This window comes from Gekko japonicus, unplaced genomic scaffold (assembly GCF_001447785.1).
Source record: "Gekko japonicus isolate JY-2015 unplaced genomic scaffold, Gekko_japonicus_V1.1 scaffold2667, whole genome shotgun sequence".
Lineage (NCBI taxonomy): Eukaryota > Metazoa > Chordata > Lepidosauria > Squamata > Gekkonidae > Gekko > Gekko japonicus.
In genome coordinates this window covers 64,656-79,202 of record NW_015170354.1, presented here as the reverse complement: position 1 = coordinate 79,202, position 14,547 = coordinate 64,656, and the positions used below count along the sequence as shown (strand labels likewise).

Here is a 14,547-nt window from a genome sequence, read left to right as displayed (position 1 = left end):
AATGGGGTGGGGGGAGAGGGGGGGAGAGAGGGAAGGGCATCCAGTCAATGCTTGACTGCCCTTGCTTAAAATAACACCATGTATTTAGGCAGGTCAGATATACAAAGGCTGTGACTGTGGCCCACCACTTATATCATGGGACTTTATTCTTACTCTGCAAGATGTTGCAATGGGTTTTTACCGAACATGAAAAGCCTGTACGTTCTCTTATCCCCTTCCTTCTCACCCTCATCTTTTCAGATTGATTCAGGGCACATGCCTCCCTTTCTTCTCTTCCTTCTCTTCCTTCTCACCATTTCGTTTTGTCCACAGTACATTTTTTGCAAGACCTGAGCAAGACATTTCAGAGGACATTGATTCATAGGGTCGCCATGAGTCAGAAGCAACTTGATGGCACTTTACACACAACACACACATTTTTAAATTGGTTATTAGTCTCAGCACAAAGACATTTTTCTATAGTTTAGCATGTACTATATTGCATGAGAGAGCTATAAAAGACTGAATACTCACAAAGAGCAGCTACGATGCAGAGTGATTATTCTCCCACATTGAAAGTCCTGAGTTCCAGGCTAGATCATTAATGGCAAAAATTGTGTTTCTTTCTTTAACTTCCACTGCAGACCTCCACACTTTAGAAATCCACCACTAGGGAAAAATTGACCACTTAAACAACAGCTGATTGCTCCGCTCTTCTCCTGTAAGCTGCCAGCGGTGACTGCAAAACAGCCTCTAAGACTGATGGATCCTCAGGACTGCCCATGCACTACTGGTGGTTCTTGTACCTGTGCTGGTTCCTGCAAATGTAAAAATTGCAAATGTACTTCCTGCCAAAAAAGCTGCTGTTTCTGTTGCCTGGCTGGCTGCACCAACTGTGCCAAGGGCTGTGTCTGCAAAGAGCCTCTGTCGAATAAGTGCAGCTGTTGCAGCTAAAAATGCACTGTTTTGTTCTTTGTAAATATTCTGTATGGTCAAAAAGATGAGTCTTTGACCAAAATGAGTATTTTGTAGCGGTTTTGAATGGTGCTGGGGGGGGAGGAAAATAAAAGCTGTAATTAACAGGAAAGAAGCCTGTTTGTATTAATTTTCAACCTACGTTGTTTAAAAACAATAGTCATGGTCAGTAGACAATTCATAATGAGTCTGTAGTTGTTAAGATATTAGATATACCGCATGAGGCTTTTTGGCCCCGGTCACATGGGAGGATTTGCCCTGCGAAACAGACGGGTTGAGGGCACATCAAACGGGCGCAACCATACCGCAACATCTGGGAAGTGTCACGTGCCCATCCCCGATCCGTCCCTTTGGCCCGAAAACGCCCATTGAAAAGGTACCGGCAACAAAGCACTACCTTCTGGATGACGCATGGCAACTCCAGGCGTCTGATCTGGGAAGCGCTGGCAGCCCATCACAGCCAGCACCGTTCCCTGTCCCACACATGCGCACAAACGCGCAACGTCTGTTTTGCCATGTTACGTTTGATCGCCTGCCAAAGGCCAGAGCATGAAGCCACGGGGGCGCGTCGGATCGCGCTACCGTGGTTCTTTTTGCTCTGGCTCTAATTTGCCTCCCTTCAGCGGCGCAGTATCCCGCTCGTGTGACCAGGACCTTTGATAACTTAACCTTTCCAGTATCGCATGTATATATATATGCAGCAATGGCAAATGCCCATGTCAGATTACAGAGCCAGTTTGGTGTAGTGGTTAAGTGCATGGACTCTAATCTGGGAGAACTGGGTTTGATTCCCCACTCCTCCACTTGCAGCTGTTGGGTGACCTTGGGCAACCCATAGTTCTGTCAGAGCTGTCCTTGAAAGGGCAGTTCTTGAAAGAGCTCTCTCAGCCCCACCTACCTCACATGGTGTCTGCTGCGGGGAGGGGAAGGGAAAGGAGTTTGTAAGCTGCTCTGAGACTCTGAGTGAAGGGCGGGGTATAAATCCAATCTCCTCCTCCTCTTCTTAAAGCTCAGGTGGACTTGACCTAGCTTCCATGCTAAAAAAAAATGTAGTTTTCCCCCCCTTTGTTAGCTTTGTTTTCCTGAGTTGAAATTTGGTGTGTTTTTTTCTGCACTGTTCTCAGTGGAGTTTAAAACACTTCAGCCATATTTCCACCCAGCTTGTTGGTCTCCATTCCTGTTAATGGATGAGAGTCAGTGTAATGATAAGGATGCTGGACTAGGGCTAGGACTAGGGAGAACTGGGTTCTAATCCCTGCTCATCCTCAAAGCTCACTGGGCTACTCTTGGACAGTCACACTGTCTCAGCCTAACCTATCTCATGGCACTGTTGTAACAATAAAATGGATCACCAAAGAACCATTACCTTCAGCTCCTTCAAGGAAGAGTTTAACGACAATTTGTGTGGTGGAGAGAGAGGGAGAAGGAGAGAGGGAGGGAGAGGTGCCAGTCTTTACTTGCAAGACCCAACACAAGAGGGGGGAATTGGTACAGTTTACAAGAATCCACTGAAGCCCAGTCTGGGCTGCAAGCTCATTCACTATGCTTTGGTTTAACTTTTGCAATGATTTATGAAATTGTATGGATGGGGACATATTTCAAATTTGTATTGGTGCCAGAGAAATTATGCTTGGGCCCTGCTTACTTATAGCACCTTCTTCGAAACCACTCCTGATCCTGCCCCACAAGCCTACTTTTTCTATGAAGGCTCCCAAAAGCTGTGCCACAATATATTAGCTGGTCTTTAAAGTGCCAGAAGATTCTTTGTGTGGCTAGTTAAGGCTCTGTTCACACTATTTAATTCCACAGGTCTCTTTGTTAGCGTGCCCGGCATGGTCGCGTCACTTCCGGGTGACGCGCACGTTGGGGTGGGGTTCCCCCTGGGGCCCGATCCGGCGGGGGCGGGGAACGGGCCTCTGGGGTGGGGGTTTCCCTGCCCCCCGGGGGGACTTGGGAAGTCTATGATGACACCTGGGTTTTGGCCACTGTGTGACACAGAATGTTGGACTGGGTGGGCCTGGCCTGATCCAGCAAGGCTTCTCTTATGTTCTTATTTACCATGACAGGGAACCTCTGTAGGTCTGAACAGAAAACCTTAGAGGAAAGCCCAAGGTCAAAGTTCAGGCTTCCTAGTTCACAGTTTACATTCCCACAGAGACACTCTGCCGGGAGAATTGGCAAGCAGGAAACAAGGTTTTCTGAATTTGCATGAGACTGCTAAATTCCTCTTATAACAATGAATTACTGAGAGCATACAAGCTTTTGCAACATTCAAAGATTATCTTGCCTGTAAAGGAACATTCTGTGAACTACACTGTATTTTCTAGCTTACAAAGTCTTTTGCTCTGTTGTAACAAATGTACAAATGAATGAGCTTGCTTTTCTTTCGGTTAATAAAAATGCTGCTGAGAGACAGCCTGTCAGATGAACAGGGACAGTCTTGGAACAGAGAGAGAGACAGACAGAGCTGATCTGCAGCTTTAAAGAAATCTGTGTGTTGTATGATTCATGAACCCTACTAAAAGTCTTCAAACCTCCTGCACCCATGTTCTGTGGGTGGGGAATGGTGAAGAAACTGGCGCTGCATGACGCTGTAACATCACTTCTGGATGCATACCCAGATCTCTATAATAAAAACCATAAAGAACCAGGAAATTCATAGAATACCACTCACGTCATGACATCACTTCCAGGTATGCAACTGGAAGTGACATTATGGCATCATACATCTCCAGTTTCCACAATCTCCTCCCTCCAATGCTCCCTAAGACTGTATCAGATGGTTTTGGTGTTTTTTTTAATCTCTCATGATTTGCATCTAGGGTTACCAACTCCAGCTTGGGAATTTTTTGGAGATTTGGGGGTGGTGATTAGGGAGGGTGGAATTGGGAGGGACCTGAATATTATGTCATAGAGTCTACCTTACAACACTGCCATTTCCTCCAGGGGAACTAATCTGGAGATTAGTTGTTATTTTGGGAGTACTCTAGTCCCCATCTGGAGGCTCCAGCCACAAACAGACCACAGTGACTCAACCAAGGTTGCACTCCACCAGTGTTCACTGTGAAAAATTGATTCAAGTCCAATTACAGTCCACAAATTTGCTTCTTCTTCTTTTGTTTCTTTATTTTACATCATGCAGTGCTGCTGCTTCTAACAATTGTCATGCGACTACAGATTTCCGAGGTACACAATGAGAGCCAGCAGATGCCAAGAAAATACAAGGTTAATTCTGAGTAGGAGACGTAGAGCATGGGCTCCAAGTATAAAGCGACCTGACAAAGCATTGAGGGAAACAGACTGTGTACATGGGAAATCTGTAGTCGCATGACAATTGTTAGAAGCAGCAGCACTGCATGATGTAAAATAAAGAAACAAAAGAAGAAGAAGCAAATTTGTGGACTGTAATTGGACTTGAATCAATTTTTCACAGTGAACACTGGTGGAGTGCAACCTGTCTGGAGGCTGGCAACCTCACCTGCACCCATTTTCTGTTTTGCATTTGTTTTTCAAAATCAGAAGAAAGAAATGAGCAGACTCTCTCTGTGAGGAGACGTTTCCCCTCTCCTCTCCCAATAGTCAATGACACTCTCTTTCTGGCCTTAGAGCAATGTCTGTTGCTGTTGGCACTGCAAAGCTTTCTTCTTGGTCCAATTATTCAGTCAAGTTTGCCAGATGTTTCAGGGCTAACTGGCTCTCTAAAGCAGATGGAGACAGACTCCTTCAGAGTGCATTGGCAGACATCATGTTTCTAAACACTGGAAGAGAGCAGAGAAATTCTGGCTCTACAGACATCCTAACGCTGCCACCACAATGGATACTCGCCAAGCAAATATAAAAATAACATTTTTGTCCTTAGACACAGATGGTGTACAAGGGACTGTAAGAGAAAATGGTGGAGGTGCAGAAACAAAATACAAGGGTTGTCAGGTAATTTGGGATCTTTAAAAAAATGCTGCTGTTTTCTCAAAGGACTCCTGTCTTCAATATTTTTGCTTGGCAGTATTCTTATTTTCATAAACCAGTTCCAACCAGTAAATCTGGAAACAGGCATCGATACATTTTTTAAAGTCAGAAGCTTACATTCCTAGGCTACCTGTCTGCACCTGTTAATCTATGACAGTGCTTGTGCATGAGAGAGTACATGGATTGTTTTGTGCTTTCATGTTCTCCAAACAGAAAAGAGTCCATGGCAACTTTACTAGCCAACTTCCGTTTGGATAAGCAAGCACTGGAATAAATTATTTATCTAGATTTGTAGGTTGGGTAGGTAAGAAGCACAAGCCCATGCAAGTGGCACTTTTTTCAAAGCAGCATCTGTTCCAAAGCCATATTGTGTCACTTTTTAAGAATAATAAACTTTATTAAAAGTTTACAGTGATCCAACACTACAGCCTTCGGCATAGATTAATTAATTAATTAATATCCCACCTTCCCTGCCGAAGCATGTAAACCAGGGGTCATTTCGTAGAAAAAGAGCTAGGGGAACTCATTAGCATAACTCATTAGCATATGCCACACCCCCTGACATCAGGGACCCGGCGGTGGACCTGCAAGGCCAGAGGGAGTGCGAGGAAGCCCCGCCAAGGCCCTCCCTTGCCCCAGGCAGGCAGGGGTGGGGAGAGGCGGGGAGGAAGCAACTTACCCTCCCTCTTCTCCTGCCTTCTCCTGGCTGAATGAGGGCTGGAAGCGAGGCGGCCGGAAGCAGGGTGCGGGGCTTCGTCATGTGCCCCGCCCCCTGCACCCCTGCGTTCCCCCGCGTTCCCCCCGAAATGACCTCTGATGTAAACATGATTCATCCACTTGACCTTGAAAGCAGAACAACCACAAGAAACAACATGGAACCTAGTTAAGAACAAATATGTGTAACAGCACCACCTATTGGGCTGGAGGTGATGCTTATATAACCACTGGAGATCCTTTCCAGTTGGCTCTCCAAACTGCAGTCTCTGAGGGACAAGATTCAGACGTTTTCCGCACAAACGGGTCCTGTTTCTGGGAATTCCCTTGCTGTGCTACAAGAGGTAGCAAACTGTGTTTTTGCTCCTTGGACTGCAAATATCTCTGTGAAAATGAATGGAATACAAATGCAGGAGCAAGGAGACCCATTTGTGTGGAAAGCGTCAACCCAAGCAAGATGAAGCAAGACACATTCCAGAACCCCATCAAGTCCCTATTGTTCACTACGAAGTGCCAGTTAATGGGAAAGGGGAACCAGTTTGTATAACAGAGTGTCCTGGTAGTGATCAAGGTATGTTTCAGGGCCAGCCTGCATGATATTAACTTTATAAGAGAAGGCTAGATGGTTCAATCAAATGCACTGTACTGCAATGCAAAATGAAAGGTTCCCGGAAGCATGAACCATTCCAAGCTAGAGAAAATTTATTTCCTGTTGCTCATCATCTATGGGTGAAGTATTATATTAAAATATCCAGTTCCTTTTTGAAACTATCCAGATGAACTGCTTCTGTGATATATCTAGATGCACTATTCCAGAAATGTTCTTCTCTGATGGATATAAAGTATGTTCTAACTCTATCTTACATGAAAAATAAGACTCATCTATTGAGCTGGGAAGAAGTGAGGGACTGCTGCTCAGCTGGTAGACTGGCATGCAAAAGGTCCCAGGTTCAGTCCCTGGTATCTCCAGTAAAAAGGATCAGATAGTAGGTGACAGGAAAAACTCCCACCTGGGACCTTGGACAGCTGCTGCCAGTCTGAGTAGACAGTACTAACCTTTATAAACCAGGGGTCTGACTCAGTATAAGGTAGCTTCCTGTTCCTTTGCTTATTGTGTCAGAGATCCCAGCATCTGATATAGTCATCACTGAAGTAAAAAAATGGGGGGGGTTTTTTGGATCTCAGAGAAAAAAACCTTTCAGAAAATAAACCGCTCTGTAAAATCACACAAACACTTATATATACAAGTGTCTGAGGAAGTGTGCATGCACACAAAAGCTCATACCTCGAATAAAACATTGTTGGTCTTAAAGGTGCCACTGGACTCAAACTTCATTCTACTGCTTCAGACCAACATGGCTATCAATCTGGATTTATCTACTTGTAATAAAATTACTTGTAATAATTTTTTTAATGAACAAGGCGAGTGTCATCCACACGTACTGAAGGAAATGTGCTCCATAATTTCATTCTATTCAATTTTCATTTGATTTTTATTTCATTTAATTCATACCTTAAGGACCACCTCTCCCGTGATGACCTCCCACAGTGCTTGTGTTCCTCTTCACATGGACTTCTTGTGGCGCCTGGCCCTTGGGTAGCTCTTTTAACTCTGACCAGAATAAAGGCTTTTTTAATCATGGCCCCAACTTGGTGGAATGCTCTGTCTGAAGAGACACGTGCCCTGTGGGACCTGCCTAGGTTCTGCGGAGCCCATAAAAATGGAATTATTCCTCCAGGCATTCCACTGAGGAAATCTGATCGGGCCTACTGTCAACATCTGTGATCGTCATGCCAGGAGAAGGAGCGGTATAAAAAAAATCAAATGAAATAAACAAACAAACATAATGTCATTCTTTTGCAGCTAACAAATCTTAGGATGCTCAAGCTGCATATTATTTCAGTCAAAGTGAAATTGGAGAAGGACCACTTGTTCTAAGGAAAAGCTATTGTTAGAACTTACTTATGTATAGGTATGGACACCCGGTGCTTCTACATACAGTGAGGAAGAATGTACCTGGATTTTTAAAATTTACATCATCATTACTCAATCCTGCTAAAAAGCAGTCAACTTCCAGGATGTCCTATCTGTTAATGCTTACAAATGTAGCTGCCCAGGTTGGAAAGCAATAAACCCAAATGTTATAGTATTTAATTGTACCTTGCACACCCTTTTCCTGGGGGAAAGAGGAAAAACTAATTTTATTTTTGTATAAGAAATAACTTTGGCAAGAATTCTCTGACAGCCTGACCCTAAGACTTCAGGTCCCTGCAGCAAATACATGCTTGTGATAGGAATGCTGAGTCAATGCAACATTACACAGCCTGAAGTAGCATCAGTCTTTCAGGGACGCTTTGATGTTGTCACAGGAATATGTCAGTATTTTCATGTTTCACAGTGAAGTGCCAATGTCTGAAGGTCACCCAACAAGCTTCCATGGGAGAGTGGGGATTTAAACCTGGGTCTCCAAGATGCTAGCCCTGCATGCTAACCAGTACACCATTCTGGCTCTCTGTAAGACAGCTTTGTATGTTCATGTTACCAACACTGACTTCATAACTGTAATACACTTTCTATACAGTTCAGGGCTTCTCTTCTGTCCTGCTCACTTTTTAAGCCTTTACATGCTAGTCAGTACCCTGTCCTCCACAAGCAGTTGCATAGAAGGTATTAGTTTGTATTCTGTCTACACTGGAGAAGGGTGGCAGCTAGTATCCATGGCCAGTTGTCTTTAATTCTCCCCTATGAATAGGTCATGTCAGAGGATAGCAATGGGATTTTAATTTTCTGGTAAATCAAGCAAAGCCCCAGTGTCTCACTTTTCCTTCTGATGATGGTAGTGGAAAGTGATATCAAGTTGCAGCTGACTTATCACAACCCAGTATTTTTTAATTTTTATTTATTTATTCAATTTATACCCCACCGTCCCCGCCAAGGGAGGGTTTTTAAGGCAAGAGACAATTCAGAGGTGGCTTGACATTCAGAGGGCTTTTAAGGCAAGAGTAGGGTTTTTAAGGCAAGAGACATTCAGAGGTGGCTTTCCATTGTCTGCCTCTGAGTAGCAATTCTCGACTGCCTTGGTGGTCTCCCATCCAAGAACTAACCAGGGCCATCTCTGCTTAGCTTCCAATATCTGACAGACTGGGTTAGCCTGGGCCATCCAGGTCAGGGCAAAATGAGAGTCCTTCTACTCTGCACTTAATCAAAAAGGCAGTATGCTAGAATGTGCTTCTGTAAAAAAAAAAAAAGAATAATAAAAGAAACTGGGTAGTTGTTTAACCAGTTGTACTTTTGCATTTCTTTGTAATCTTCTTAGGCCCCGGTCACACTGGTGGAAAAGGTGCGTCTGAAGTGAGGCTTTTTTGAGCCGCATCAAAAGAGAAGCGCGCTGGCGGGATCAGACAGATCCCCCGAGCCGCCGCACAGTTGCTCCCCGGCAATCAGATGCCGGGGGGGGGGGGGCCACAGATCGGTGAGCGAGGTGAGCCTGCTGTGCATGAATGCACATGCGCACTTCTACAGGGCCTCCGTATGCTGCAGGGAGACAGGTGCGTCAGCGATCAGACGCCGGCCCATGCTGCGCATCAACAGGTAGGTAGTACTCTTTTGTTGCTACCTTTTTGGCGGCAGGTTTTCGGCTGGAAGGGACAGATCGGGGACGGGTGCACGCCGCTTCCCAGATGTTGTGGTATGATCACGCCCGCTTGTTGCGCGCCCAATTCGTCCCTCCCGTGGGGCAAATCCTCCCGTGTGACCGGGGCTTTAGAGTTACTAGTGGGAAGAAAAGGTACACAGGATTTTTAAAATAAACAAGTAGTTCTACTGTGTACATTTTAGCTCAGCAGACTAGAGGCAAAGCCACACCAAGTGATGGGAACCTACATATCACTACAGGAAAGAGTAGAGTAGATGTTTCTTGGGCCACAGATAGAGAGGAAAGGAAAGGGGCACAAAAGCACTTCAATATGAAGAGCAACTAAAATAACTCCTATAGCAATCCCTTGCAGAATAGGATTCCCCCCCCAATTCCCCTCCTGCTGTAGTTTGCTGATCTCCCCCACTCAAATTCTGCCCCTGAGGGTCAAGGGACCCTCACAAACAGGAGAACAGAGGGTCTGCAGCAGGAAGGACAAGTGTGCAAAAATAGCCAGTTCTTCCAGTGGCAGTGCCCTACACTTGTATAAGCATGGTTTTGCTGGTGGAACAGCACCTTAAGTTCCAACGCTAAGGCTTTATTCAAAGTAAGTGAAGCTATGGCCATTTCCGTACTGTCATTTTTGTCACTCGTTTGTCTCCTTTCCACATGTGTTTTGCTCCCTCTAGGACTACTAGATAGAGCAAAACACATCTGGGGGGGGGAACCCCTGAAGCAATAGGGACAAACAAGAGGCAAAAATGACAGTGCGGGATATGTTCCAGAAGCACAAAGTTTACAAACAACCATGCTAAAAATATTCCAGCGACTAGCTTTTCTACCATTATCTAAAATTTCAAATCCTTATGCTTTGGTTTCACCTGGAACATCTTGCTCCAAAGAAAATACTGTCTGTTAGAAATCTGGTTGATGTGGCAGCCTTGATTCCTGCAAAATCTGTCTTCCAGAGCAGGTGGTTTTAAGCAGCAAAATGACAAAATATCCTATGTTCTGTAAGTATTGCTCTTTCTTTCTTGAGGAGATTGGAATGACACCAGATTTGTAAGAGTCGTGTTTGCTCAGGGAGGTTCAGAAAGCTTCAGCTGTAACAGTGACAAGAAATGAAACCCCTTGTCACTGAAAAAGCTTCAGAGCAAATAATTTCCCTGTTGTTTCAGCAATTCTCCTTGGTGTGTATTGGGGTTGCAGAACACAAGGCGGGCAAGAATGTGTGTGGAAAGGGTCTAATTAACAGGCGCAAAAGTCTCCCTTCCAGCTCTGCTTCCCAGGTTTCTTGTCATTTGCTTCCTTTCCAGGGAGCACACCACAAAGCTGTCTCCTCCTCCTCTGCCAGAGTTGTAAAATAACAGGTTTTCTGTTACTGCTGAACTGTGGAGGTCTGGAGCCCTGTGAAGCAAATAAGGCTGCCTAATTAGGCACATCCTTAATGAGTGCTCCCTGAGTTGGTAGGCTATTTAAAAAGAAAGTGTGTGTGTGCTGGGTGAGGCAGAAGTCCTGGCTCAGTGTGTTGAAAACAGATATTAGAACAGTTGTATCCCTCACCCCCTCAACTCTTTTCCATCCTCCTCATAAACCTACCACAGTTTTGGATCCGAGTCAGGTCTGCCAGAACTACATTTCAAAACAAAAAAGCCATTGCGGAACACCAGAGTGTGTTTTATGGAACTATTGTGGAGCTTTGGAATAATGGTCATTAAGGAACATCTGGCACCCCAAGAGCCAAGTTTTGTTTTGTTTTTCTAATTATCTAGTGTATTTAATATTTGTTTTCACACCATGGTAAAACAGCATTTTTGAGTTTCTATTGACATCACTGTGCAAAAATGCACTTGTACTTGTTTGTGATGAATCTGTCTCCCTATGACCATTATTCAGAGCATATGTGCATTCATGTGTGTGTATCAGAGCATTTCTATGCAGGGTAGACAAGTCTATTAAAATGACTCCAAGGAGAAGAAACGCAAATGCAGAACTGAGAAATGTGAGTGCTGCAAAATAACACTGGCAAAACTCTAAGTAACTTTACAGACTTGCGTGGGTGTCACCAGGCAGACAGTGAGGTGAAGACTGTGAATTAAAGAGACAGTACGGCTTTAACAGTTACACAGATCACCCGGGGTAGAAACAAGAGACAGGCAGAGGCTCACAGAAGTTTAAAAAGCTCACAGAAGTATAGAAGGAAGGCTCGTTGACTTGTTTGGTGGTGAGCTTAGAACAGTTTGACAGAGCTGAAATAATAAATATAAATTGTGGTCCAAATAACTCAGGAGCTGGTAAAGCCTATGGAATGAATTGCATACTCTATTTCCATTTAACCTGAGATTGGTGGAAGTGCCTCAGTGTTGTTAAAAAAGAGAAATAAAAGTTACTGACTTTAGAAGGTTTAACAGGAAGCTAAAAACTGTGATGTATAACAAGGTTTGATAGAGGAAGGAAAGAAGTAAGAAGAAGGAAGAAAGAAGAGAAGAAAGAAGAGGGGGGCTTCAGATTAATTACAAAAAGTACAAATAATTTTTCAGAATGGGTTTTTGTTCTTGTTTTTTCTTGGAATGAATTACTGCAGTGCAATTTAATGATTGTTAATGGGTTAATGAATTGCTAATGAATTAAGGGAAGGAATTAATGAATGAATTAATGGAAGTAAAAGTAGGTAATTAGTTGAATTAATTTGTGTATTCCCTAATACATTTACTTGGTATTAGCTAGAACTAATAGGTTAAGTAGGATAAGTAAGTGGACAGTTCCAAAGGCAGTAAATGAAGCAGTTAATGCAGCAGTTCCAACGGCAGTAAATGAAGCAGTTACAGCAGCAATAAATGTAGCTATGGAAGATGTAGTTGCCAAGGAGATCTTACCTGTTCAATCTAAATTTGATGACTTAGCGAATCAACTAACAACACAAGCAGAAGAAATAAAGAAACAAATTGAAGAAAATACACAAAGTATAGCTTCGTTAGCTGATACAACGAGTAAAATGAAAGCTGAGCTACAGTAGATACACAAGTTCAAGACTTAAAAGAGAAGCAAGAAGGTATAGAGGATGCTGTGATAAGATTAGAGATGGATAGGGCAGCCTATTTTCTTAGATTTCAAAATATACTGGAAAAGAAAGACGAAAACATAAAAGAAGATTTAAATCAAGCCTTGACTGAATTCATGGGAAGAGAGATCTCTGAGGACTTATCGAAAGAGATAGATATGGCGTATAGGATTAATTCAGCCTATGCAAAATGACACAATGTTCCCAAAGAAGTACATGTTAAATTTAATAAAAGGGAAATGAAGGAATTTTTTTTGAAAAAAAGTTATGAAAACCCCTTTACAATGAAAGAGAAATCCCATGGAGAATTCATGAAAAGAGACAGGAATATATAGTTCTAGTGAATTTATTAAAAGGGAATGGAATTCAATATCGATGGCTGATTCTAGAAGGAATATTTTTTATATACAGGAGCAGAAGATATAAGATAAATTCTATCCTCAAACTTCAGGACTTTCTAGAACAAAATGGAGAAGATTTGGGATGGAGAGAGGAAGAAGCCAGTGAGGAAACCGTGTAGTAGAAGCTGGAAAATTGTATAAAAAGAAGAAAAATAGACAGAAAAGAGAATTTGGAGAATCACGAATGGTAACGTGACAGAAAGAGAAGGAGAAAAAAGGAGGGATAGAGAAAAACAACGATGGATAGCCACAAATTGAAGATTATTTCAATTAACGTCAACAGTTTAAATGCACCACAAAAAAGAAACCGTATTTTTCACCAATTAAAGAAATTAAACGTGGAAGTAGTATGTCTACAGGAGACCCACATTATTAGAAAAGATCAAAAATACTTAGAAAAAAAGAAACTAGGGAAACTCTTTCATGCCGCAGACTTGAAACAAAAAAAGAGGGGAGTAGCTATATATGTTAAGGAGGATTTAAGTCCAGAAATGGTATACCAATCAGAAGATGGAAGACTGTTAATGGTGCGAATAATTAGAAGGAACAAAACCTTTTTGATTGTCAACACATATGCTCCTAATCAATGCCAAAATGAATTCTATGAAAAAGTTAGAGAAAATATAACCTGCCATTCATTTGATGAACTTTGTTTAGTAGGAGATTTTAACGCGGTCTTTGACAATTCAATGGATAGGGGAAAAGAACTGGGAAGTTCTAAACAAGGGAATGAATTACCACACTCTTTTTTTTAAAATGGTAGAAGAACTAGCTATAGTAGACTCATGGAGAGTAAAAAACATAAATAAAAAGGATTTCACTTTCTATTCGGCCAGACATAAGTCTTCGTCGCGACTTGATATGGTTTGGACATCGGCATCAATCACAAATGATATTCTGGAGGTTAATATATTACCTGCCACATTTGCAGACCATAACCCGATCTTGCTGACCTTAATTGATCCACCATGAAAAAATAGATGGTCAATGAACATAAGTTTGCTTAGAGATGAGAAATTTCTTGCTGAGTCCAAAGAAGAATTTTCAGCTTTCTTTAAAGACAACTGTCAACCAGAAACCCCAATTAGTATTGTCTGGGATACTTTTAAGGCTTATGCTAGGGGATGGCTAATAAGACATAATGCGTGGAAAAAGAAGCAAAGAGAATTGACCTTTAAATGGATACATGAACAGATAAGAAGTGAAGAGAATAAATTGAAAAAAAATGATTTGAATATACAAGAAACAAAGATCAAAATTCAAAAACTGCAACATCAACTAAACTGTCTGTTAACAAATGAAATAGCAAGAAAAATTGAATACACCAAATATTTTTATTTTCAAAATGCAAATAAGCCAACAAGATGGCTGGCGTATAAACTGAGAAAAGAGAAAGAGAAAAAGTATATAAAAAGTCTGAAAAGTGAAAAGGGAAAGAAAAGTTTTTACTGAAAGATTTAAAAAAGATAGCAGAAAATTTCTATAGAAAATTATATTGTCAAGAAGAATTTAACTTAAAAGAGATTAACGAATTCTTAATTGAACAAGAGCACAAAAATTTCTCAGAAGACCAAAATAAAATCTTGAATGAGCCAATTACCGTGCATGAATTGGTAGAGGCAATACGAAAATAAAAAGATAAGAAAACTCCAGGACCAGACAGTATTCCGGCAGAATTTTATAAAAAATTATGAAGATCAGGTGATTTTTCCATTAAAATATATGATTAACAATATAATGGAAGAAGGAAGAATGCCAAATTCATGGAAGGATGTGTTAATATCTTTAATCCACAAACAAGAAACAAATTAATGAA

At 42.1% G+C, this 14,547-nt stretch overlaps 1 protein-coding gene across 1 annotated transcript; it reads left to right on the top strand.

Moving 5' to 3' along the window:
• The first annotated feature begins 741 nt into the window (after nt 1-741).
• Nucleotides 742-933, top strand: LOC107116306 (metallothionein-like). Its single transcript, XM_015418209.1, has one exon. It carries the CDS (start codon nt 742-744, stop codon nt 931-933), a length of 192 nt encoding a protein of 63 aa, XP_015273695.1.
• Nucleotides 934-14,547: the final 13,614 nt, after the last annotated feature.

Bases quoted from the DNA above. Each gene is read 5' to 3' on its own strand.
- LOC107116306 (XM_015418209.1), top strand. From the start codon at position 742: ATGGATCCTCAGGACTGCCCATGCACTACTGGTGGTTCTTGTACCTGT.